The following is a 27,232-nucleotide window of genomic DNA, read 5'->3' on the forward strand; positions in this document are numbered from 1 at the left end:
TATACTTGGGAATAGTATACACCCCTGTTTCTAGCCTTTCAGTCCGCCTTGCAACTTCCAGCACTGTGTGCACACACATATGTGGGGGTGGGGGGTTGTATTTGTGTTCTTCCTATCATACCTTTTCTCTTAAATTCACTTCAGGCAGTCTGCCTCAGGTGGATTTCTGATATGAAGTTCCTTCTTAGTGTAAAGATCCAGACCCTCATTTATTCTGAGCTTCCTACGACATCATGTGTGACCACTTCCATTGGTTGTTCAAGTAATCCCAATAAGTCTATTTCAGGGTCAAGCTTTCCAAGAGGTATCTTTTTCTCAGAAAGGCCATACCCACCAACTCTCTTAATCTTTCATTCATGAGTAATTACATATCAGACTGTGTGCTAGATGCTATGAGGAATCCAGAGATAAATCATACTCATATCCTACCCACTGGGCGCTTGTAAACCAGAAGGGGATGTATAATAAGACATACACATAATAGTGATCATGCAAGGTAATGTGAGGGCAGAAAGAGGTTATAGAGTAAGGACTTGGACCGCAGGAAGGAGTGACCACTTCCAGGTAGGAATATTTAAAAAGAACTTGTGGAAAGATGACAGTTGAACTGAGCATTGGAGAAATAGTGTTTTCCTGATGGACTTTGATGCTTCCCTTTCTAACTTTGGAACGCAAACTGTTTTTAAAACCAGGTAAATTAATAGATATTGGGACTTGAAATTACTTCTAGCAACAACCATTCAATACTTCATCTGATCCTTAAGTCTTTATTAAATCATTAAATAGCAGGCTTATTTAAGTATTTATAAAGTAATTAATGAATGTGAATGATAAATCTGATATTAATAATGAATTAAATATGGGAAATTCTATATTGCATTTTTCATTAGAGTGATCTAAGCTAATGTGGTTTGCTTTTAAGGCAGTTTTATCCTTGTCAACTGTATATAAATGTGGTGGAGAGAGCAGTTTAACATGGAATAAAAAGGATCCTGAAATATAAATCTCTTTGCTTTAAATACCTACATTCTCTCATCACCCTAGAAAATAAACCTGGTGCATTTCCCATGGACTGGAGATGTTATAAATAGGTTATTTCTGTGGCAAAAAAAAAAGAAGTGATAATATTAACTGAGTTTGCTGTTTGGTTTTTTTTAAACTTGTTGAGATGTTTGGTGAGCAAAATTTGTGTTTATGATTAGGTTTTATTATTTTATTATTTTAACGTTAAGATGTGCCTTAGGCAGAAAATACTGAGAACACCAGTTTGTTTTCATAAAATTGGTTCCTTGATATTTGGTCTAATTTTTTTTTAAAGGCAAGCCATTGCTTTTTTTTTTTTTTTAAAGATTTATTTTATTTTATGCATACAAGAGCTGGGGTACAGGCCAGAGATGTAGAGGGTGAGAGGATCCATCAGAGACAGAGTGGGGAGCAGAACAGGCAGATGTACCAAAATACACTGCTGAGGTGAGCAGTGGGCGAGTCAGAAGTCTGCTGCATCATGTGGGTCACCTCCCCGCCTGGGGATCAAACTCATGTTGCAGTGTCTGAGGCTAGCTTCCTAGTGCTGTGTCTTAACCCATTGTGCCACCAGGGAGGCCCTGGTCTAATTTTTAAAGCCCCATGTAAAAACTGGATCTGTTTAAAGGAAAGCTTTTTAAATGAAATATTCACCCTTTTTTGGAACTTTGCAATAGCAACGTATATCCTTTCAAGTGATACTAAAATTATTAGCTACTAATCATCTTGTGTAGAGATGCTCTAAGACATGCTCTAGATCTTTTTCTCTTTATCCTTACGAGAGGGTCTTCTGACTGTGATGAGAAGGGACAGTCTAGAATTTAGAAAATTAGTTTTCTGGGTGGAAAAGTCTTAGTGGCTATTATTCTAAATCCAACGCTTAAAAGGAACTTTGTAAATTCAATTTAATGTAAAGAAGAATCATCAAAGCAGTCCACAGATAGAAAAGAATGTCTTACCACTGAGCCATTTTCCAAGAACTGGAAAAGGAGAAGGTCATATTTAAGCTGAAGACCACTTTGAGTGAGATTGAGGGGACTGGGTAGAGGTTTGTAGTAGAACTGTGCCATTGTTTAGAGGGGTGGTATTGTGGTTCCTGATATCATTTTTAGTTGTAAACTTCTGTAATACAGTAAAATGTAAAGGATATTAACATTGACTAGTCTCTTCCCCCATTATCTCTTTGTGATAATACACATGGGCATCTCAAATTAAACACTTAACTTTTAGTACATTTTTGTGTCCAGAGAGATTTGGTAATTTGGACCCAGCCCCCACTCTCACAGTATGTGTTTATGAGACTGCCAAAAGCTCATTCAAAATCTACTGACTGACTACAGAAGTTTGGGAAATGATTGTGCCCAACTCATTCTTAGTTGGGGCAACTCAAAAATTTAAAAGCAAACTACATACAGATGGTTTTAAAGTGCTTCTTGCATTGTGCGCCTTTCTGATTAATGTCTATGGTAAGAGATCAGAAGATAGTTCAAACTTGTTACCACCTTTCTAAAATCTCACAAATCTTTGAATTCAGACTAAACCTACTCATCATTAGCAAGTATGCAAGATAGCACTGGTATTTGTGCATCTTCCCCCCTTTGACCATAGCAATTTACGTGGCAGATTTTCCTAAGATCCAGCCTACCCATGAGTCCATACAATAAAAGGTTAGGTGTTTTTTAAAGTTTTTTGACCGTTATCTTAATTTCTAGATTTCTTTATTTGCCCCACTTTAAAAGTCAGAGTGAATTGCTTTGTTGTCTAGAGTATCCTATACTTTGTTACTAAAAATAAATGTTACTCTATTTTGATTTATTCATTCTTTTTTATTTATTAATTTTTTTTACATCATTGTTCATTTTTAAACTATTTGCTTTCCCTCATCCCCTCAGATTGATTTATTCATCATTAGCACATCTAAGAGAATAGTGTGTATAGGCTGTATGCATGTAGTGGTAAGTGAACATATCATGTGAGTTAAGAGGACCTTACTTGGTTATTTATGATTCAAGATTTTATCTAGTCATTTCCAACTGTGATTTAACACTCTTCACTTGAATTCTCTGTAGAAACTTCAAGATCGTATTGCTTCCTAGTACTTAGAGTTCCTGTTGATATATAGAGCGGCTTGTAGGCCTCTAGTGCCAGAAATTGGCTTCAAACCTTTTCCCATTACATCACCACCCACTAATGTCATTACACCAGAATGAAATCTGTTTGAAGATTGTATTCTTGTTTTCCTTCTGTTTCTTTCCTCTCGTCATTTCCTTTAGAAGGAAAACTAAAAAAAATCAGAGACCTTTAGGAAAAATTCAGGCAAACATTGAATCAAATATCCTCACAGTCTAGATTTATCAACCTTTCATTCCATCCTGCTAAGCTGCATGCATTTACAGGGAGCCTGGAAAGTAACACATTTGGTCATGTGACTCCTGGCTTTTGTCCTTTTCTTTTAGGCCTCCAGACTTAGGTTTTGTTTTTTTAAAATATTTTAAAAGGAATGGGTTTATTAGGAAAAGGGAAAAGAAAAAAAGAGACCTGCATAGTGACAGGCAGGCAAGGAGAAGAGCTTCCTAGAGCTAGTTCTTAATGACTTCCATAATTCTCTCCCAGGATCCTGCCACTGGCATGGATAATGGTAACATTTTCAAGTAATCTCTCAGAATAGAAATTCTCAGGGTGTCACTAAGTTTCTCATCCTTTGTGTTTAATTAAACTTTCTGCATTTAAGTATTTTCCAAATAAACATTTAAGCCATCTGGAGTATTTTACTTACCCCCTAAAATTCTTAAAGCCATTACAATATTATCTGCAGTAAAAGTTGATGTGGGGATTCTTGTTTCTGTCTCCCCCATCACAAAATAGGTAACTAAATGCAGGTTCTGTCTTCACTCTAACCTAAAGTTTAATTTCTTGTTAGTTTCTAACCCTCTGTAAAACTTCTATGATGGTGTGCTTTCTTTGGTTTTGTGCTGAATAGCAAAGTTCAGGTAAGGCGAGAACTGGGAGGTAGTTCAGTTCAGAGACTGTGCCACCCATTCAATTATTTGCTTTTCTTTTAGGCTTTTATATCCTTTGGGGTAGGTTTATTTGAGAATACAAAGAATAATATTCATCAATGGCCCAAAAGAAATGAAGCTACAGGTACTAAAACAAAAGAATAACCTTGACTCTTATTTCTCAAGACTTCTGGTTTACATTTCTTCATAGTATTAATCACTGGGAACCCTTGTTGTATCTGCTACAGATTATGGCATGGAATGTGAGAAGCCATGCAGAACTTGGAAAACTATTGGAGGGGAATAGGATTTAAAATTATAGACTAGACTGGGGAAACCAAGGGCCTCCCCCAAGATAAGACATTGAAAGCCCTTGATTCAAAATAAGATTTTAGTTTGGATTTCTAGCAATTTTAGGATTTTTAGTTGGAGCTCCTTGATTGTCTTTGTGGTATAATCTGGGTGGTAGAAGGGAGTCATTTCCTCCATGTATTTTTGCTGAGTCTGTGTTAAAAGCCTCTTTGGCACCATTATATACCTTCTCAGACTGAAAATTGAATGAGTGAAAACACAAATAAGGAGAGATATGACTTACTTGGACAGAAGGTCTGACCTTATTTCTCATGTCTCTCATGTTTGTTTTCAGTTGTCAAAATGTCCACAGAAGGTGGATTTGGTGGCACTAGCAGCAGTGATGCCCAGCAAAGCCTACAGTCCTTTTGGCCTCGTGTCATGGAAGAAATCCGGAATTTAACAGTGGTAAGAAAGAGTGAGAAACTTTTTTTTTTTTTAAGATTTATTTATTTATACAAGCACTGGGTACAATCAGATGCGCGGGAGGGTGAGAGAATTCACCTGAGCCAGAGCGGGTAACAGAACAGGCAGACTGACAAAGAAATACACTGCTGAGGGGAGCAGCGGGTGTGGCAGGAGAGATCTGCCGCACCATGTGGGACCCTCGCCAATGGCTGGGGATCAAACCAGCACTGCTGAGGCTGCGGGCAGCTTCACAGCCCAGCGCTCAACCCCTGCACCACCAGGGGAGGCCCAAGAGTGAGAAACTTTTAAAGAATGTAAAGAGCTATGGGATGAATACTTAAAGCATTTTTTATTCTTAAGCTCATTCACTAAGGCATAGTTCATTCCTGACCTTTGGTGGGAAAGTGAAAATATAATTTATTTTAGGTGAGGTAACTACATGGCTCTTTTTGTATCTTAGTGGTTTCTCTTTTAGGCATGTGGCCTATAGTGACTGCTTTGACTTGGAGCTAGTTTAATGTGATATGTATATGTTAGTGAATGCAGAAAAGCAGAGCTTCCACCTTCCTTACATAGATGTAGCTCTTTTCTTAGGCCTGATCTATTGGCCCTGCCACATTTCTACAACTTGGTCAAAACTGTTGGTTAAACAGCTCTATTGTAAGCAGACCCTCTTTCCTGATATTAAAAAATACACTTAAATCGGGTTTTTCAACAATAGTATTATTGACATTTGGAGCTGGATAATTTGTGGGTATGGGGACTGTCCTGTGCATTGTAGGATGTTTAATAGTATCCCTGTCCTCTATTCACTGGATACCAGCAGCACCCCATCTCCGGCTTTAACAGTCAAAAATATCTCCAGACATTGACAAATGTCCCCTTGGGGTTAAAATCATCCCCTGTTGAGAAACATTGACTTAGAAAAACCAAGTATAACCTTGATTCTTGAGGAGCTTATATCTAGTAATTATAACCAGACTCACTTATTCAGTAACTGTTTATTAAACACTTACTGAGTCAGGCACAGTGATGACTCTGAAGCAAAAAAAGTCAAAGTCAGAGCAAGGAGGACATAGTTCCTTCTTGGTTGTGTTAGAAAGGCTTTAAGTAAAGGGAACATCTTTGTTGGTCTTGAATTTTGAGTAGGCGTTCACCAGATGGAAAGAGCACAAGAGTATATCTTAGGACATTCGTAAGAGATTCAGAGTGGCTGGAGGTTACTGTGTAGGTAGTAGGGGTGTGGTGGGTAGGAGTAAAGTGTTATAACAATGGTAGTAAGAGATGAGACAGGTAAAAATTAGATTATTTTCGTAGTATAATGTCATGTTCTGAATGAAGAATGTTCCATTGATATCATTTTAGCAAATACTAAAGGAACTCTGTTAGATATTCCTTCCCTGAAGGTGATAGTGTCCAGGCAGAGCAGACACTGGATTCCTTCCTAATATAGAACTAATGTTGCAGTTTCATGAAACTCTTGACCCTTAACCTCTGATGTACTAAGTCATTTTATTTATTCACCCAACAGATACTTATTATGTACCACTGTGGCGATGCTAGATGCTATGGATTCAGTAGTGAACCAGACAGACAATATCCTTGCACTCACAGAACATACATTCTGGTGGGGGAGATGGACAGAAAAAAAAAAACCTTATTGTGCTAAGTGCCCACTGACTCAGGGGGAGAAAACTAATTCATATTCTGGATGTACCTCTGGGTCATATTTGTTTCTATGGATGATTTTTCAGCAGTTGAATTTGGGTTGGCCTATCTCAGAGTGGCCTGTGTTCACAGGTGAATTTCCACTGAAGTCAGTTGTTTATTGTCTGCAGTCTAAAGATGATAATTGCTTATACTGTCTCATATATGAAGAAAGAACGGAGAAGAAATTATGAAGTCAAAAGTAGAGAATTTTCTGGGAGTAACCTCATGGTTAAACTTATCAGGCTTTAGTGGTAGGCTCAGCCTGGTGTAAAACTAGAGCCCTCTGGGGTGTGGTTAGACTGGGTGTGCGGCAAGTCTGTGTTCCAGCTGGAGGTTTGGGCAGGTGGTCAGAAAAGCTCTGGAGGTTCAAGCTTAGCATTTCACTTTTCTGTATTTTATTAAACTTTTCAAAAAATTATTATGTTAAAAAAATCTACAACAAAATTTACCATCTTAACCATTTAAAACCGTGTGGTTCGTAGTGTTAAGTATATTCCCATTGTTGTATAACAGATGTCTAGGATTTTCTATCTTGCAAATCTGAAATTGTAGACCCATTAAACAACAACTCTTCTCAGCCCTTGGTAACCGCCATTCTACTTACTGTTTCTATGAATTTGACCACTATAAGTGGTCCAGTTGTGCAAGTGGAATCATATAGTATTTGTCTTTTTGAACTTATTTCACATGCAATACTATCTTGAAGGTTCATCCACGTTGCAGCATGTGGCAGGATTGCTTTCCTTTTTTTTTTTTTTAAAGATTTATTTATTTATGCATACAAGAACTGAGGAAAAGGCCAGAGGCTTGGGGGGTGAGAGGACTCACCAGAGGCAGAGCAGAACAGAACAGGCAGATCAACTGAAATACACTGCTGAGGGGAGCAGCGGGCGAGTCAGGAGAGGTCTGCTGCTCCATGTGGGTTGCTCCCTGGCCGGGGATTGAACTCGTGCTGCAGTGACTGCGGATTGCTTCATGGATTGCGTCTTAACCCCTTGCGCCACCAGGGAGGCCCCCTGCTTTCCTTTTTAAAACAATAATATTCCACATACATGAGTATGTGCCACATTTTGTTCATCTATCTGTCAGTGAACTTTTAGGTTGTGTCTCTCTACTTCTTGGCTCTACTGGGTAATGTTGCAGTGAAGGTGGATGTGCAAGTATCTCTTTGAGACCCTGGCCTTTGATTTTTACTCGCCTTGTCTTAATTTTCATTTTGATTCCCAACAAAGCTGGCCAACTTTTAGTACCTAGAGAACTAGTCCTTCAGAGGTTAAAAGTAGACTACTCTGAGACATTCAATTTTAGTTATGTTTAGTGAATAAAGAGAAAGAACAGTAAGGAGGAAAGTTGTCTTTAATCATTTTTCTATTGATGAGTAAAATTTTCTTCCTGTCTTTGAAGAAGACCCGTACAATGACATTTGCCATTTAATAATTGATATATATACTAAGTAAAAATAATAAGTATTTGAGTAAATCAGATTTAGTGCAGAGCAACATCATTGACAAGTTTGAGTGAGAACGCACTCCAGTAAAATTGGAGTGATTTCCCTCTTCTATGTAAGACTCTTATTTTCCTCTCTGCCAGGTTCTTTAGCATTTAGTCGATGCCCTTCAGAACTCATCAGCACTTATAACTAGACTTCCCTCAGATCTCCTGTTAGGTTGACATTTGAAAATGTCTTAATAGACTTTTAAAAAGTCTGATGTTCAAACTAGCCAAACATAAGTAGTAGGACTTTTGAGACTGTTGTTGTCTCTCTCAGACTGGGACAAAGATTGTTCTCAAAAAAGCAATTGAAGTTTGCTCGATCATTTATTTCATTATATTTTGGAAACACTGACCCCAGTCATTTTTATCTAGGTTCTACAAAAGCAGTCTTTATCTTTCATCTCATCACATTGTTTACTCTTAAAAGCGCTGTAACTGTCCATAAGTCCAGGTGGTGGTCAGCTGGGATTGAAGTTACTAAAAATCATATGACAATGATTGTATTCCAGGATGATTGTGTGAAATACCATATTCCTGCTCAGCAGAGCTCTGAAAACAATAATTGGCAGACTTCTTGGCATTAAATTTTACCCCATTATGGCCTCCCTGGTGGCGCTAGGGTTTAAGCACAACACTAGGAAGCTATCCGCAGCCTCTGCAGCACGAATTTGATCCCCAGCCGGCCCGGGAGCTACCCATGGCACAGCAGACCTCTTCTATCTCGCCTGCTGCTCCCCTTAGCAGTGCATTTCAGTTAGTCTGCCTGTTCTGCTCCCCACTCTGTCTCTGATGAATCCTCTCACCTCCCACACCTCTGGCCTGTACCCAGTTCTTGTATGCATAAATAAATAAATCTTTAAAAAAATGAATTTTACCCCATTAAATCTCTTTTATAGTGAGGAAGATAAAGCTACCTTTGTCTTTTTAGGGGGTGGGTGGAACAGCAACAATGCTGACTCTTGAAAATTCTAAATTCTCCCTTAACTATTCTCTGCATCCTATTCAGCCATCAATTAGCTGCAATTTGATGCCTAGGTCACTTTCTTTTAATTGCCAGTTAACATCTTTTTGTTTTTTGGTGCCACCAGATTAGACAGTGACTTTATTAACATTACAATCAAATCAGACTTATCTGCAAGATAAGTGCTGCCCTAACTTGATTGTCTTTATGAACCACTTGAGGGTCTTATCAGAATATAGATACTGATTTAAGTAGGTTTGGAGTGGAACCTGAGTGTCTGCATTTCTTTTGAGTTCCCAGGTGATGCCTTAGACCATCAGAGGCAGTGGTCCTAGCCCTCACTGTGGATCAGAGTTACCAGGGGAGTTTAGATCAAAAATGATGCCAAACTCCACCCTCCAGAGTTCCTGATTCAGTTAGTTTGGGGTAGAACCAAGCACTGTGTTTTTAAAGAGCTCCCTAGGTGATTCTAATATGCAGGCATGGTTGAAAATCACTGCTTTTAAGAGGATTAGAATCTTGGTTTTGCCAGAGTGCCTTAGAAAGGATTTCTCATCATTATTTGAAACTCCGGATGTTCTGTAGTGCAGTCTGAGGCCCTTTGACTTTGCTTTGGCTCTGAACTCTCATTGAGTAAATTCAGACTTTTTGAAACTTGGCAGGTTCAGATGGCAGCATTTTAAATGTAGCTCTTTGAAGGTGGTCAGGAGCACTAGAATGTTCTGAAAGAGGACCTGCTCATTCACCTTGTTGATATCACTTCCAGGAGTAAAAAGAAAAAGTTAGTTATGTGTCCATTGTTCCTCCATTTAGATCAGCATCAGAAGTTAAATATTACATCAGTTGCATAGTTGCCAAGACAAGGGAGCATTGAATAAAAAGCCAAGTTAGTGGACCTCAATCTGCTGATAGTGAAAGGGCTCCCCTCTCCAATAGCCCTTATTATAAACCCTAATATGTGACTGGAAAGCCAGGATGAGATTTTAGAAAACTGGGCTATTGTTAACAATAATGAAACACACACATCGTCACCCTCATCTAAAGATCTACTTTTTCACACACTGTCTCATGAGATCCCGAAGTTTGGGGATCGTGAGAAAGTTTCTCACAAAGGAAAAGGTTGGGAGTGAGGCTTAGAATAGAACTTTTTGTAAAGTTATACCACTTTTTTATAACTTTCCATGGTGAGAATGATACAATCTCTTTATCTTTGACCCCTTGTTGCTTGATTAAAGAATGGTATGATAGAAATCCTAAAAGTAATATTTTACTCTTTCAAATTGGAGAGCTTTGGTTAAGTCAAATTTTGAGCTTTGGTTAAGTCATTTAGAAAATTCTTGTGGAAATTATATTGAATAACCAAGCCAAATGAAAGCTCACTGGCAAGAGAGCTAAGTCTTGTGGTTATAAACTTGTGCTGTATATATCATCCTGGGAAGCATTCCAAAGGAATTATCATCCCTAGTATTCTCTTTGACATTTCTGTTTAGCAATATCATTTTGTGTGATATGCCACGCAAGAAGGAAGACCTGTGATTGATTCCTGTGGTTAAAAGTTTTTTAAATCCCTTTAAGGTATGGCCCTAATCCAGCATTTCCTTTTCTGCTGCTTCCATCTGTAGTCAGGTCATATATTTAAAACTTACTAGATAGACCATAATTTTTGTGTTTTTGTGCTTCTGCATATGCTGTTCCCTTGATCTGAATGGCATCCTCATACTTTCCACAAGCAAATTTGTAGCATCCCTTAGATCCAATTTGGATGTCAGCCCCGTTGTGGAACATTTGCCAACTCTTGTCACTCACTCCAACCCCCCATTGCCAGCTGGTTTTTTTCTTCTTTGTGTCCCCGTGGGATTTTATAGCCCTACTCTAGTATAGAATAAGGGATTACAATGTTTAATGTGACAGACTCTAACAATTAAACTACAAGCTGTTCAAAGATAAAAATAGATAACCATATTTCACATAGTGGTAGGTATCATACATTTGCTATTAGTTGAGTTGCATGATGACTAAATTAAAGAGGAAGAGAGAAAATAAGAATAGAAAGAATGTGCCCTACTGCCTCTGGTGAAATTTTAATAAACTGGACTTCAGAACCTCTGCCTTTCCAAGGTTAGTTTTAGTAGAGGCTTCATGGAAAATGTTATTGCTAATTTGGAAAAGGGAAAGATAAAAAATTGGTGTTAGAAGTTTGCAGAGCTGATTGAGTAGTCAGGCAACTTATTGGATATATGTGGAAAAATTAGATGTGTGTGTGTACGCTCTGTCCTAGTGGTTGCTTTTCCTTGTGTAATCAGTAAGTGGATTCTGGGACGACTTGCAATGTTTTTCTAAAATATCCCTTTGCCACCTTTGACATAGAGTTGAGGTGTTCTGTTGGCCTTGGAAGGGAAAGTTAATGGTGCATGTTAATTACACTAAATCTCAAATAGTAGCTGCTCCTTCCATAATGTGATGATGCAAATTCCCAGGTGAGCATATTGGATTTGGTGAGTCACATTTCAGACCACTTATAGAATCAATCACTTGACACCTAGTCCCAATAGAGATTTTGCTGATTTTAGCTAATCTGCCATTGCACTTTTCTATTCATTGGATCTATGAAACTCAGAATTGATTTGTATTTCTAGAGTTGCATCCATTATTAGGGAATGGGTTTAAATACCATAGTATCAAAATAGAACAAAAAAGGACTTAAATTGCAAATAACTTAGGCATGCTCGTTGAAAACCCCTTTCCTAAATTCTGTTTGCAGTAAAATTATGTGGCAATGCTGCTCCTAAGAGGCAGCTGATAAATTCACCCTCACCCTTTTTCCATGTTCTTCTACTCCCATCCCTACCTCACACAAATTTTGGAGACAAGACCTTGGCTGCTGTGATAGGAAAGGGGCCTCCTCTCTTTATTTCTGGTGTCAGGTTAGTGCAAAGGTCAGAAGTAGCCAGTACCCACTGACTGAAGACAACTGTCAGGCTTGGTGGTCAGGTGCTGTTGGCACTTGCCCTCATAATCCCTGAACAGAAGAATTGGAAATTTAGAGGAATCCCACAGAGGCAAAAACCTCATTTTAATTTGCATTTGCAGATTGGTAAACTTTTTTGGGGGGGGAGATGGGGGGGAGACACCCATAATGCACCTTTGTATTGTCCTGGCAGAGAATCTGATTATTGTTTCTGGGCTACTTTTCATGGGGACACTATTACAAGCCATGAAAGTTTATCCTAAAACCCTTTAATATTTGAAGTTATGCATTAGTGAAGAAAAATTTTGCTCTGGAAATTGAATTTTCTTCATTTCATCTGTACCGCCTCTCCTGCCATATTTCCTAAAATAAGGGGCTAACCCATTGGTGTATTTCCTGCTACCTGTTGTGCTCTGTTGGTTTTCTCCACCATGAATGTACTTCTTGTTGCTCATTTCAGAAAGATTTCCGAGTTCAGGAACTCCCACTGGCTCGTATTAAGAAGATTATGAAATTGGATGAAGATGTGAAGGTGAATTCACATTCATTTTTATTCACATTAAAGCTAAGGCAATGGATAGGTTATTGCTCATTTCTCTAGAGCTCAAAGTTTAATTAAACAAAAATGGAAATACAGTTATTGCCTATTTTATTTGGGTCTTGTCTAATATTGTTATGTTGGCTGAAATGGAATAGTTTTAATTATTATATGGCACATCTTTGAAAATTAGAGATACCGTGTTGTCTAGATGCCGAGTTTTTGCTTTTGAATTACCTAATTCTTTTCAACATGTAAGATAAATGTGTATCATCAAATCAATAGGTGCCATCTTCTTAGTAACATATTACAACTTCTAGCTTGTTGATCTGAACTCTAAGAAATGTTTAATAATGATGCTCTACTTTTTGACTTGTGAGTTGTTTTACATGAATTATGCTTGTGAGTGGATTTACTTGGGGGTGACCGCTTCTGCAGTCCTAGGCATCCACCTGAGGTTATGACTCTCCTGAAAAGAACAACTGTTTTTCTTTACTATTCAAAATTAATTCTCTTGTATTTGTATAGAAAGCTAATAGTTCATAGCAATCTTCCTTTATTAGCTTATTTCCTCCTTATAGAACCTTTGCAAAATGTGATAGACTAAGAAGAATTGTTCCATTTTATAGAGTGGGAAATAGACATGAAGGTTAAGTGCCATCCCCGTCCTCCATTTCTGTTTCCTTAACTCCAGAGTTCTTCCCAAAGCTCTGTTCTGCATAGACTGCCTCACCAAGGACTCAGAGCCTTGTTTGACCAAGAACTTGAACTTGAAAGTAGACACAGCAAGGCAATTACATGACCACTTACTATGTTCCAGGCCCTGTGCTGGGTGCTTTTAGGTATATTATCTCATTCAACTCCCACAACACTGGAAAGTTAGCCTCTTTTTCAGTATGTGATAAATAAAGCCCCCACGGATAGGAAATCTGGGATTTTACTTAAATTCACTGACTTTCAAACTCATTCTCTTTCCCACATTGTCTCTGTGGGTTAGAACCTAAACTGCCTCTTACTGTCTTTGGGCACATCACTTCCCTGCTCCTAAAGCCTGTAAGGAAATGCATGGTAGGTGCTAGATAAATAAGTATTCTTTTCCCCTCATCCCTCCTTCTACCTGTTATCTACTTTGTCCCTACTTGTGGATTTATTTTACTTGGGAATCTCTTAAGGCTACCACCTTTCCAGCCCTTGCCCCATAGTCCTATGGCAGGACATGAGGCAAGAGCAGACTGACTGGATTGAACTACTTGCTGGTGACTGACAGGGAGGGCCTGCGTTTGTTGCAGATGATCAGTGCAGAAGCCCCTGTGCTCTTTGCCAAGGCAGCCCAGATTTTTATCACAGAGTTGACTCTTCGAGCCTGGATCCACACAGAGGACAACAAGCGACGGACTCTGCAGGTAATGTTGTAGCCTCACAACATGGGGAAACTGGGCAAGCAACTGCCTTTGACTCCTTCTCTTATATGACTTTGGACCAAAGGTTTTCCATTTCAAGATGATATGTGTAATTGTCTGTTGGGAAGCAGGCATATCCTATAGCCATGATAGTATTTCCCCAAGAACCTTAATTTCTAATTCTGTCATGGTTTTCACAGCTCAGTGACTGAAGTCCACTTAGTAAGCCCTCACTATAAACAGAGGCTAAATTGATACTTACCTATTTCCAGATGTAAAAAACTTTTGGTCAGAAGCCTTGAGAGACTCCAGGAAAGAACAGTTATAGGGAGAATTAGTCTCACTAGCATTATTAGCCAACCTATTCTTTTTTTTTTCAAAGATTTATTTATTTATTTTATACAACAACCGGGGTACAGGCCAGATGCGTGGGATGGTGAGAGGATTCACCAGAGACAGCGGGGAACAGAACAAGCAGACTGATGAAATACACTGCTGAGGGGAGCAGCGGGCAAGGCAGGAGAGGTTTGCCGCGCCATGTGGGACCCTCGCTGGCCGGCCGGGATTGAACCTGCGGTGCAGAGGCTGCGGACAGCTTCACAGCACAGGGCTCAACCACCTGCACCACCAGGGGAGGCCCATTAGCCAACCTATTCTGTCTGCTTTCCTGGGAATCTTTTCCTTCTTTGTTATTGTTTTCTTTGTATTTTGATTCAGCAGATCAGCATTCCTATTGTATGAAGATCCCTTGGTCATTGACTCTTTAGAGGGCCTCTTCTCAAAAGCCAGATCCTTGCTCTCTGGGAAAGATTGTCCAGATGTAAGAGGAAGGGTGTGTCAGATATAAGGCAGTGATGGCATCTGAAAGTCTCCTGATAATTAACAGTCAAGAAAGTGAATAATTTTCTCCTTGTTTCCTTTCACCCCTAAAATTGAAAATTTTGCATGTGTTTATTTACTTTTCTACAAATATTCATTGAATACTTAATAACTTGCCAAATTCTGTTCTAGATTTGGGGGAGTAATAATCAAAACAGACTTAAGTCCCCACCCTTGGGCAACCTACATTCTAGTTCAGCTACACATTGAGAAATTACTTTATGCTCCTTTAAATGTCCATGAGTCTAGAGAGATTCAGTTAAAACTTCCTTCAAGATCAGTTTAGATTAAAAAATAAAGTGGGCAAAATACTCGGACAGGCCCTTCAAATAAGAAGATACACAGATAACAAGTAAGCATATGAAAAGGTATCATTTGTCATCCAGAAGATACATTGAAAGCATACCCACTATAATATGGAATGGTTAAAATAAAAAACGGACAATACCTATGTCAGTGAGGAGGAGGAGTGACTGGAACTTGTGTTGCTGGTCAAAATGAAAAGTGGTACAATAACTTGAAAGACTGATTGGCACTTTCTAATACAGTTTCTGTGACCTAGGTATTCACCCCAGAGTGTTCATTGACAACCTTATTTATAATAGCCAAAAAACTAGAAACCCATCAAAATGACAATATGTAAGTAAATTAATATATTCATAAAATGGATTACTGCTCAACAGTAAAAACAAATGATTGATCCATACAGCATGGATGAATCTCAGAAATACTGTGTTAAGCAAAAGAAAGCAGAGGAAAAAATTTGTAGCACTTCATCAATAGATATCAGGAAATAGATACCAGGGTTATGGTTGCCTCAGATTGGGGAGCGGCTGATTGACTGGAAAGAGACAGAAGGAAACTTTATTTTCTTATCTGGGTGATAGCTACCTGGTTGCCTATGTTTATTAAAAATTTATCAAGCTGTGTTTTAGATTTCTGCATTTTACTGAATATGAGAAATTTAGTAAAATGTTAGCATTAAAAAGCACAAAATAAAAATGTTGAAAATAGCAATTTAAATATAGCTGTATTTCCAAAACACTGTGAATTCTTGAGTATATGTTTGGAGGTGATTATCTCTTTTCCTTTTTTCCCCCTCATTCCATCTATAGTTAGCCGTTTAGATAACTTGAGTAGGTGACATCATCAAGAATGTGATACTATATCGTATTAATCTTAAAAGAGTCCTGGCACCCTTAAGATGTGCCCTGCTTCGGTTGGGAGGGTTTATTATCAAGCTAGTGGTTGGCAAGAAGGGTAGACTAGAGTTTTGCATTTCAGTGGCTTGAGGCCATCTGACAAGTGAAGGAAAAAGCAGAAAATTTCCATCCCCTCATGTTTTGTCTGATGAGTCACCTCTTGAAAGGTGATGTGTAGAGGTTGCTAGGGATTTCTGTTAGTATGTTGACTTTCCCAACATTTCACTGAAAAATTTCAAACATAAGCAACACTTAGAGTGAACACCTACAGGCTCACAAGTTAGAGCCTACTGTTAACATTTTATTTGTTTTATTTCCATATCTGTCCCTCTGTCAAGTAAGCTATTTTTAAATGTATTCCTAAGTTTATTTTCTCCTAAATACTTCAGCATGCATTTTGTTCACTAGAATTCACTATTTCTCTTCTTTTCTTTTGCTTTAAAATTTTCTTACAGTGAAGTACACAAATTTTAAGTATACATAAAATGTTGGTTTTTAATAAGAAATCTTTTAAAAAATTATTTAAAGCAGGGGAATGTCACTCTTAGAAAGAACCCAGGAGAAGGCAGGCCTTCGTTTCAGTATCATTAGTCAGCTGAATCCCGTGTTCTCTACTCACACCTACCGCTCTCTAGTCTGGTTACTTCACATTTACAATATTCACATCACATTAAAAAGATTAAAATCATAAATTTAATAGTATGATTTTGAATTCCAAAATAAAAATTGTAGCCTTGTGAGAACTAACATATATAGATCTAATGACTAGAAATTTTTGCCAAAAGTAAATGAATTAGGATTTCAGCCAGAGATTCAAAATAAATTATACTATTTTTGAGCCAAAATTCAAAATATTTACACCCTAAGAAGACTGTAAGATTATATGATAGCCTAACCCTGCTGACCACGGAATGACCTGAAACCTGCCAGGTGCAGTTGCTGAATTTGGACACCTTTAGCAGGAGGATGATAATTTAACAATTGTGGGGCCCACCTTGGAGCAGGGGTAGTAGTTGTCAGAGGCTTGATCTCCAGTTTGTAGAGCATGAGCTGCGCATCTTTCTTATTTGTTGATGTCTGCCCATCATGTCTGATCATTTGAAGTTCTGACTGTGCCTTTTTCAGCTATAGACTTGGCCACGGATATTCAGTTTGGCTTAGAAGCCATACTCTTATCTTAGTTGTAACTTGGAAGGTATAAAGCCAGGTGAACTCATTTCTCCCCAGTCTAATTTTTCACTGTGCTTTTCTTTGTTCCAGAGGAATGATATCGCCATGGCAATTACAAAATTTGATCAGTTTGACTTTCTCATCGATATTGTTCCAAGAGATGAACTGAAACCTCCAAAGCGTCAGGTGAGCTGGGAAGACTTTGCTGCTGCTGACTGAAGAGCACCTTGCACACCGGTGTCAAATACGCTTCTTTTCCCCTCTCAGCACAGTCATATGCTATTCCTTTTGCTTCTTCTCTAGACCAGATCCATCTGTAACATCTCCTTCTGTTTCTCATTTATGGGTACTTTTAACTCACTGCCTCTGAGGTGGTATTTTAATGAAAATAGACAAAATGAAATTAAAAACTTGAGTTATGAACAGTAAAGTGAAGCTCATTTCAAGATATCTTAGGATGTCTATTAGAGTTCTTAATCTGGCATGGGGTGTATTCCCAGGGAGTTAGAGATTGTAGATCTTCAAGAAGTGGCTTCTCGGAGTGCACAGTGGTGTTTGGAGTGAGTGGGCTTCGGTCTTTCCTTACGCTAGTTTCTCTATATAGTGGTTCTCTGTATAGTGCGCTGGTTACGCATGGAATCACCTGTTAGGGTTAAAAAAAATACCATTGCCCAGGTTCCACCCCACACTAGCTGAATCAGTCTGTGAGGGAGAGGCCCCGGCATCAGTACTTTTTAAAGTTCCCCAGATGCATTCAGTGTGCATCTAAACTTGAGAACCACCACTTAAACCATTTTCTAAGCTATCATGAGAAAGAATGTGAATATCTGACTTTCCCTCTCTTCTGCCTTCCCCTCTCCACACCGATTGTTTTCAGTACTTTGGGTGCATACAACTCTGAACTGGAATTGTAGTGGACGCTTGTCCTGTATAGCTCATTGTTTTATGAGATTGCATGACTCACAAGAAATAGTAGAAACACTTTGGGAACAGTGACTGTGGCAAGAGCAAAACTGTACCTTGTTCTGCTTGCTTTATATTGCTAATACAATTGTGTTTTTAATGAATTATTTCATAGTATATTATCCTTATAATTATTCAGTGACAACCATTCTCCCATGCTATCTTAGATTAATAACCAGCAGAGTATAGAAGTGGGCATCCTAAAGGACACTTGTGATCCTGACCCTGCCTAGGGGCCTTTGGACTAGCAACTCCTCTGTCACCTCCTTACTAGAGCTTCACTACGTCTCCGTTCTTTCTGGGCAGTCTTTGCTACTGTAAACATCCTTGACTGGAAGCTGTAAGGTGTTCAGAGGAGCTTTCAGTCGGATGTTTACAGCGGCAGGCTGCCACGGTCGTCCCCGGCTGTGCATCACCTTTGAGACATAGCAGGGTGTGCCCACAGGCTCAATTCCTCCTCTTGGGGTACTTCCCTCCTCCCTGAGAAGTCACTACAAGAACTCAGACCACTTCTCTTCCTTCAAAACAAATGAAACCACACATCTGCACTACTTGTTGGAGTTTGTTTCAGAAGCTAAGCTCCTTTTAAAAACCAACTGGTGAGCTTTGTGACAAAATCAGGCCTTGCTCAACACTTGTGCTAACTCCTGTTTGTTCTCTGTGGGCAACCTGCTAAACCAGCTGGCTGGGAGGATTGGTCATGTCCTTTCCTTTTCTCCAAAGTCCTCAGTGCTTCACTCTCTCAGGGTGTCAGCTCCTTGTTCCATCCTAGCCTGACTCAAAGTGCTATGATCCATCTTTTAAAGCATGTCTAGCTGAACCGGCTCCTTGCTGCCTGGATTCAGTTCTTTGTGGGTGTTCAAGTCATTGATCGGCGTCCTATTCGGGACAGCTGCTGCCTGGCCTTTGAAAGGTTGAGATTGCTAAAAGCTGGCCTGAAATTCTAAGATAGCACTTTTAATCCTCTGTAGACATGAAGTTTTCCCAAGCTCCAAATTGCCTGGCACCTCCTTAAGTCCTTTAAAAGCGCCTACTCTCCAAAACTCACCCTTTCTGAAGGAGGCAGCAATTCACTCTTGCTACTGAAGCAGATGCACTTTTTTCTAATTTAGGGCTGGCTGCACAGCACTGTAGTGATAGCCCTAGGAGGTGATACTGCTCTTCTCTGGTGGTGGTTGTTAGTCTCTACTTCTGAGGCTACTACAGGGCAAGCCCCCTGGTTGGGGAGGCCACTACTAAAACTGGGCAAGTGCCCCTTTCTGGATTGGTGCAGTCAAGTGGAGATTGTTTTAGCATTTTGGGTGATGTTCCACTGCTGGGGAAAGGAAATACTGACTTGTGGATCTAAGGCCCTTGACTTCTCAAAGATGCTAGGGAATTTCTCTTGTTCTTCAGGGAAGCAAGTAAAGACTATTGCAAAGCAGAAGGTAGTTGAGGCCTGACTTCTACCTCCACTAAAGCTATGAGTTGAAAGTTCCTGCCCATTGAAATGTCATTTTCTCTTCACCCATTTCTTTAAATCAAGCATAATCATTCCCTTGCTAGCTTGACCTCCATTGGCAGAATAATGAGTCTTTGTAATATAGAAGAACCTTAGAGATGATTCCTTCCATTCCAGTGATTTGATAACAGTCATACCTTGTCTTAAAAACACAAACCTAGGTATCACTACTTGAAACTCAGTGTCCTGGACACTGCCTGGTAGATACACAATTCAAGAAGGTATTCAAGAGGGTATAGTAGACACAAGACATGAAGATACTCTCCCTGCTCTCAGGTTTTGGCAGTGGGTGTTTTGGTTTCTGAGGGAGTATTTAAAAGGTTTGCTTTTTGTCTGGTAACAAGAGCATACTCAATTGCACATCAGCTGCAGTCAGGAATAACTGGAGACAGAATAATCACACGTCAAGGCTAGGAAATAGTAAGTGTCTTCCTGCTGTCTGACTTCCACAAGTTGGTTCTGGGGTCTTGGTCCTCTCTATCCTTTCATCACCCAAGAGCTTTTCCAAGTTAGGTTGGACTGTATTGATTGATTTTTCTTTTTTTAATAAATTGGGAAGGGACCTCTCAGTGGAAAATAAAATACATTGAACTTATTTTAAGAGCTTTGAAAAGAGCTGTCAGTCTCTGTTTTCTTGGCTAAGGAGAATATCGGTATTTTATGTTTGCTATAGCCAAGAGCTAGTTGATAGGCTGACCTTTATAATGGGGAGAAGTTGGAGCTGAAATGGAGATGACATTGTCATTGTTAAATTGTTCTGGAAACTGAAACCTAGTTGAAAATGAAAAGGAGACTACCTTTTCTTAGCATAAACATATTCAGGGTTAGAACTGTTTGGATCCGTAGCACAGAAAGCATTAACTTAGAAAGCTGGTTTATGTTTGAGAACTAGGTTAGAAACCCAGAATGTTACAAGAGTGCCCAGGCTGAGTGGTTGGCAGTCGGGGAACCCTGTCATGCAGAAATCTAAGTTTCTCAAAGACTATGTATTATCAGTTCATTTTAGTGTCCTGGCCCCCATTCACCAGGCAAGCAAAAGAATAGCCAGCCCTGTCCTATAGGGGAAATGAGCTTCTCCCTACACTGTGGCCTCAGAATCTTAGAGGTAGCAAAAGAGAATTTAGGAACTCTTTTTCTATTCAAGAAACTTGTCATTGCTGCCAACTTAAGTTATAAAAAAGAAGTACTTGCTTACCTCCACCTGTCTGTCTGGCTCTATAAACCCATTCATCATTCAGTAAGTACTTATTGAGTGCCTTCAAAGGAGTGGATAGTATGGATATTGGGGAGCAAAAAAGAGCTAGACTTGCCCTCATAGGGCTTCCATTCTAGCAGGGAAGGCAAAGTGTTTAATAAGCAAGTACAAAACAGTGTAAGGAAAGAACTATGGAAGCACAGATCAGGGCAGCTCATCTAGTGAGGGGATAGAATCAGTACCAACTCTGTAAATGTCACTTTGGGGAGCTGGAGGCAGTCTACAGGGTGTAAGAAGTGTCTTTTCCTCTTTCCTTGAACCTGGCAAACTTAGCCCAGAACCAGGGAGTAAACTTAGCTGATATTTTTGTTCATTCAGCCCAAGTGGTTGTATGTTTTTGTTGTTCTTGTTGTCCCAGACAGGGGCACCGTGTGTCACTGGGCCCTCCGGAGCAGACGCCGACCTCTGTGTCAGAGGTCAGGGACTGACCAGCTCTGGACCCTCAGGCTGTAACCATGCTGTAGTGTGTGTAAACATCCTACACTCTCAGCTGTGAGCTCAAGGTGGCTGGGAGAGGGTTGTTTACTCCTTCTGCCATGGAAAACATCAGCTGAAGAAGAAACAGTCTCTTCACCCTGCAGATCGGACAGAATGTCACCTCCCTAGTCAGCCAAGGCAGCACCCCAGCGGAGAGCTGTCCTCAGGCCCCCTGGGTTGCGCTTCTGTGGCTAAGTACAACCAGAACCAGAGGTGACGCTGGATAGAAGTGGTTCTCAGTGACCTTAGAACCCTTAATGTGCTGCCAAAAGCTGGGCACTTGCCCACCAGTGCTGTAGATCCTGACACTGGAATCTAAAATTCCAACCCTGGAAAAGCCCTGTTTGCCTTTTCTCTGCTTAGTCCTCTCTGAGGTGGTGGGAACAAAAGAAGGCAAGTGCTGTCTGTTTGGGAGATTCGGAGCCGGCCTGTAAGCATGAAGTTTGGGTAGCATCTTCCCAGTGCTTGCAATTAGCACTGTTCTCAGATCCCAAGCCTTGACAGCATTTACTGACAAGCACTGCTGGTGCGTGGTTTTTAGTTACGGTAATTATTTGCCCATTTGCAACTCATCACGCAATGGGTGATTACTCTGTACTTCAGAAAATTGGCTGTATATTTTGTGAAGCCTATGGAATCTGTTATTTTTAGTTTGATTTAGCACAACTGGTCTCTTCGAATTCCACTTTCCCTTGGCTTCAAATGTGGAGAGCTCAGCATTCAGCAGGCAACTGCACAGAGCCAGTTTGGGGGAAGAATGGAAATTCACTGTGGCGGCTGCTGAGTCGATTCTTTTCCTCTTACCTGCCTCTCCTTCTACCCCACAGGAGGAGGTGCGCCAGTCTGTGACTCCTGCCGAGCCTGTCCAGTACTACTTCACGCTGGCTCAGCAGCCCACCGCCGTCCAAGTCCAGGGGCAGCAACAAGGTCAACAGACCACCAGCTCCACAACCACTATCCAGCCAGGCCAGATCATCATCGCACAGCCACAACAAGGCCAGGTTTGTGAGCTGTGGAGGGTGCTGTACCTGTGCCTGCCCAGCAAGACAGTACCGAAGTTTGGATGGGAAAAGCAGGACTAGGGCAGGGAGGCAAGTTAGAGTACTGGGTTTGAAGTCTCGAAACTGGGCCTTTCCCCACTGAGGTGACATGTCACCCTCACCTCACCTACTTTCCTTGTGGGTCAAATGAGGAAAGTGCTGCAGTGGACAAGATCCCTATGAGTTTAAAAATTTTAGAAGGAAAAATAGCTCAGTAATGGTCCCATGAATAGTGGTGGCATCTCTGTTGAAGGCATTTTAAGTGGACTCCATGCCTGTCATGTTTGTGTACTTAAACCAGAATTGGAATCATTGTCATCCCGCACACCTCCTCCCCTTCTTCCCGTCATTTCTGTCTTCCTCCATGTTTGTGTCAAGAGACTTTTTTATAATAGTAATCAGAAGATTCTTTTACTCCCCATGAGAGCAGTAACATTCATATTTGTCAGGTATCATGAGAGACTTCAGAGAACTCCATTCTCTGAGTTCTGAATCCAGATTCCCAGTTTCAGTTCTAATCATTAACTTATTCATCATACTTTGTGCATCTCTACGGATGAAGCCCTATGCTGTGTGTTGGGACATAGCATGAATAAAACAGTCCCTATTGTTAAGTATTCACAATTAGGACTACAAGTACTTAAAGATTATACCTCTATGTGAAAAGTGTAAGTTATTCTTTGGATTGTGTAGAGGGACTTATGAGAATACCTCAAAAGGAGTACCTAACAAAGACGTGAGGGAGGTGGTAGGAGAGAGTGTCAGAGAATGTTCCCTGAAGGGAATGATATTAGAAGGGATGGTGGAAATTCATCAAATAAAGAGGAGAAGGAGGGCTTTCCCAGTAGAGCACACAACATAAGCAAAGGCTTAGAGATGAGAAACAGCACAGGGAGTGGTGGGAAGGTGTAGTTAACATAGGGGAACACAGTCTAAAAAGATAGAGGACACGTCCTAGGCAACCTTGTATATTCTAGTAAAGAGAGATTTGCTCAGAAGAAAAAAAATTTGGATGGAGGTAGCTTTAACTATTAGGATTTTAGGGTTAATTTCCTGTTCATTCTTTTTATCCATGTAACAAATTTATTGAGTGCTAGCACTTGGCCATACTCTGTGCTAGGCAGGAAGGGTTCAAAGATGATCACAGCTAGTCCCTGCCTCAAGGTATTCACTGTGCTGTGATGCCTCCAGGACCTTCTCTGGCTAATGCTTGTGCCTCAGCAGTGCTGAGAGCTTCACCTGCCAAAGGTTTTATCCCTTTACAGAGTGAAATAAGAGTCTGCCAAGGAATGGTTCTGAGTGGCTGATGGTCCTAAGAAGCTCATGGCTGTTGAGTCCTAAGAGTAGGGCATAGCATAAATGATTTGACAGCTGCCATGCTAACACAAGCCCTCATTTTCCTGAAATGATTTGGAAATACCTTGGAAATCCTCTTGGGAAAATTGAGTTGATACAGTACAGTGATGAGTTGGCAGTATGCATTTTTTTTTTAGTCAGCAAGAATTTCATCTATCCTCTTCTCTGCCATCCCAGACTGCTCAGCTTGGAACTGATAAGGCTTGTGTAAGGATGGTGAAGTTGGTCTCTTCCAGCATCTCCCAGTAGTTATTTCACTGTCCTGCTGGTTCAGGTGTCCTTGTGCTGTGTCACACTTCTCTGGAGCAGTCAGTAGTAATGGCTATTTTAAATTGAGTGCAGGACAGACTACATATTAATGATGGAATGTCCTTTGCAGGACAGACTACATATTAATGTTGGAAGGACAGCATTTCTTGGTAAAGTGAACCTTGTGTTCTCTTTCATAGAGTTGGAGACTTAATTCCTAGACATTTTCCCAAATAGAACAAGTTAAAGATTGTGGTGTGAGAACAGGAGATATTGTCCTAGTCCACTGCTTGTATTTTTACAGAGATCCTTGTTCTCGTTCTCCCCTATGTTCCTCCAGTTTGTAGTAATTTCTCCTTACCTAGTAATTCCTTGAATCTCATCTGTAGTTCCCAGAACATATCGCCTCCCCTTGTACCTTTAGAAGCACAGTAGCCCTGTGCCATCCGAATGTAAGCTTATCAGACTAGCAGCATCAACTGAAGCCCATGGCTCATTCAGATGCCCAGAGTTCTTATTGAGGTGATTCTTAATTCAGATGGGGAAAGATCATATCCAAATTGGGGGTTGGGTGGGATGCCACCCTCCTTGCACTACCACCACCAGAGGAGCAAGATAGGCTGGACTCACTGCTTTAGGTTATCTGTTACATCTAGGGCTGAAATTTTGTGAATCCAAGAAATTACTGACGGACCCTTTGACAGTTCAAATCTTTACTGTCTTTCAAAGGAGCTGGTTTCATGAGACTGTAATCCACTAAGTATGTAAGAAATACAGAATCTTCCAGGCCATTTGCATTCGATAGAAATTTCTTGAATCTGAGATTCCTGTTTCTAGAATGTAAAAATTTTTGCTTTCTTAAATTCTGTAACTTAGGGGTAGTCTCAGTTAAGATCCATGTCTTTGTGTCCAGTATCTTCTAAGTGTTTGCCTCTCCCATGGGAAGCTGTGTTATGATCTCAAGCAGCCAGCTGGCTGGTGTGGGCTGGAGTGGCTGTGCTGCTTGAATGGGGATGAAGCCATGTGCACTTTTTTCTCCTTCTAATGCCTTGCATGCCTAAGAAGATGCCCAGCATCCTGTACTTAGTAAATTCATACTGACCCCACTTTCTACTTAGTTTGCCCTCAAATTCACCTGCTCCAGACTTGACTTTGGCCATTTCTCAAGTGAACGGTCATAGTTGCTTTTAATTCTTTTGTACTGTATGAAAATCATTAAAGGGGCTGCGAAAAGTTTTATTTGAAATAGACGTTTGGGGCCTAGGCAAATTTTTTGTACTTTGAGCCTAAAAATTCAGTTGACTTTTCCTCCTTTTATTTTGGAGATTAAGATGAGCAGTCCCCACAGGACTCTAGGTTGAAGATTGCTCTTGGTGTTGAGATGAGTTAAGATATTCCTGGAGGGGGTTGCACCTAGTTAAGTGCTCATTAACCCCTTGGGAAGTCTATAGGCTCTGAGCCAGAGCTCAGTCAGCTTCTCATGACTCATGACTTTTCCTTACAGACCACACCTGTGACCATGCAGGTTGGAGAAGGTCAGCAGGTGCAGATTGTCCAGGCCCAGCCACAGGGTCAAGCCCAGCAGGCCCAGAGTGGTACTGGACAGACCATGCAGGTGATGCAGCAGATCATCACGAACACGGGAGAGATCCAGCAGATCCCGGTAAGCCCTACTCTGCTTCGACATCCTTGTGGCACTGTACTCAGTGCTGAAACAGGAGATACTTAGAGATTTCTCTCTTTCTCACACGCGTTCTCTTCGGTCTATATTCCTGTTATCCCAAACCACTATCTGCTTCACTGTTTACTCACTGCTTTTCTTTAATCCAGGTTCAGGGGTTCAGGTTCATCATTTGGGGTAACTCTTCTCGATTTCCCCTCATTCCACCTATGCAAGAGAAATTGTAACCACTATTTCATGGCAAGGCCTAACGGCCCTGTGAGGCAATCCTGTCTTTTGATTAGCAGAGAATAAGAGGGAGGTGTGTAGGGAAGGCCATAAATACACTTGTTGCATATTCATGAGTCAGTTCCCAGTGGAGCCTGGAGCAAAGTGTATTTTTGGCTTTCATTTAACTTCTCCATTCCTTCACTGTGGACTGCTGCTTCCTGTGTGCCTAGAGGGATTTCATTTCTTAGAGTTGTTGGGTTTTTTACATGTACTTGTTCTTCTGAAGAAAAAAAGAACATCCGTTGTCTTTTAACACTTGCTGTCTATACATTGGTCATTTTGTCACCGAAAAATGTGGAAAGTGAGTGACTTGGTGCAGTAATCCTTCTGTTTCTTGCCTCTTGCCCTTCCTATTGTAAATGCAGCGTAGGCAGATATAGAAACTCACTTGGACTTGGTTAACCACGTCCTCTTTGAAAAAAATTAGGAAAGTATTCTCAACTCTGTTTTTGGAACTGTTCTCATTTAGTTAAAAAGTAACAGGCCAGTGGATTGTACATTGCTCTCTTTGTCCAGAGAATCTCTATCGAATCTTCCCTCACCCCAATCAATTCCAGGTTCCTTGCCTTATTGTTCCGGCCATCAACTTCTCTCTTGAGTGGTTTTCATTTTGCATGTGAAGGCACCAAAACATGTTCATTTAAGCCAGAGAAGGGGTTCCTACTTTGTAATAACTTTAACTTAGTGTTTTTAAATCCTTTTGGACACAGAAATTTAGCACAGATTTATTGCAAAATTCAGAACCTTGTCTTCACTGTGCTTAGGTATCTTCTGCAGGAGTCCACATTTCTGCAAGAGAATAGTGATGACCTTCAGAAGGAAACTTTGCTTCTCTTTAGAAAGTCCAAGGGTAGACTTACTTGTTCTGTAATTTATGTAAAAAAGGCTATGAGGATTCCCAGACCTATCCTTGTGGAAGACTAGGGGCGGAACATCACCAGATGTTTAAACCTAAGCCTGAAAGAAGAGCTTCTTGCCTCAACAACTTTTCAGTCACATTTGAGTTTATGCAAAGAGCTCCCCACAACTGAGAAATGTGAAAACCATCCCTGTGTCCGGCAGGACATCTTTCCCCACTCCCACAACAAGGCGATCGTCTTCTGTCCCGTTATTTGGCTGGAGTCCTCATGACTCCTGGGACCAGCCTCCATCAGTATCAAAAGATGAGGTTTCCTCAGTCTCTACCTAGCTGTCTTCATCCCCACACTTAGCTTAACATTATTCCTGGAAGCCACATTATGGGATTCAGTGGGGAGTTTTGGCTTGGTGTTATGGCTTCTCAGCAGTTCCTCTTGACATATTCTTAGGGGAAAAATGACTGCAGATCACAGTTTTGT

The 27,232-nt window shown here is 40.4% G+C and overlaps 1 protein-coding gene across 12 annotated transcripts in view; it reads left to right on the forward strand.

Annotated features, from left to right (window-relative positions):
• The window catches only part of NFYC (nuclear transcription factor Y subunit gamma), a gene marked incomplete at both ends in the record, with an annotated part of 48,662 nt that overhangs the window by 15,301 nt on the left and 6,129 nt on the right, over positions 1 to 27,232 (forward strand). For 3 of the 12 annotated variants that reach the window (XM_084243163.1, XM_084243167.1, XM_084243166.1), the window contains 6 exons: positions 4,677 to 4,781; positions 12,375 to 12,446; positions 13,742 to 13,855; positions 17,194 to 17,289; positions 22,127 to 22,300; positions 25,449 to 25,607. In XM_084243163.1, the coding sequence (XP_084099289.1) occupies positions 4,677 to 4,781; positions 12,375 to 12,446; positions 13,742 to 13,855; positions 17,194 to 17,289; positions 22,127 to 22,300; positions 25,449 to 25,607 (720 nt within the window). Of the gene's footprint in view, positions 1 to 4,668; positions 4,782 to 12,374; positions 12,447 to 13,741; positions 13,856 to 17,193; positions 17,290 to 22,126; positions 22,301 to 25,448; positions 25,608 to 27,232 lie in introns of those variants that run through there. The other 9 variants (XM_084243159.1, XM_084243170.1, XM_084243164.1 and 6 more) reach the window with 9 other exon arrangements.

The sequence above is a fragment of the Talpa europaea genome (assembly GCF_964194135.1).
Source record: "Talpa europaea genome assembly, chromosome: 9".
Classification (NCBI taxonomy): Eukaryota; Metazoa; Chordata; class Mammalia; order Eulipotyphla; family Talpidae; genus Talpa; species Talpa europaea.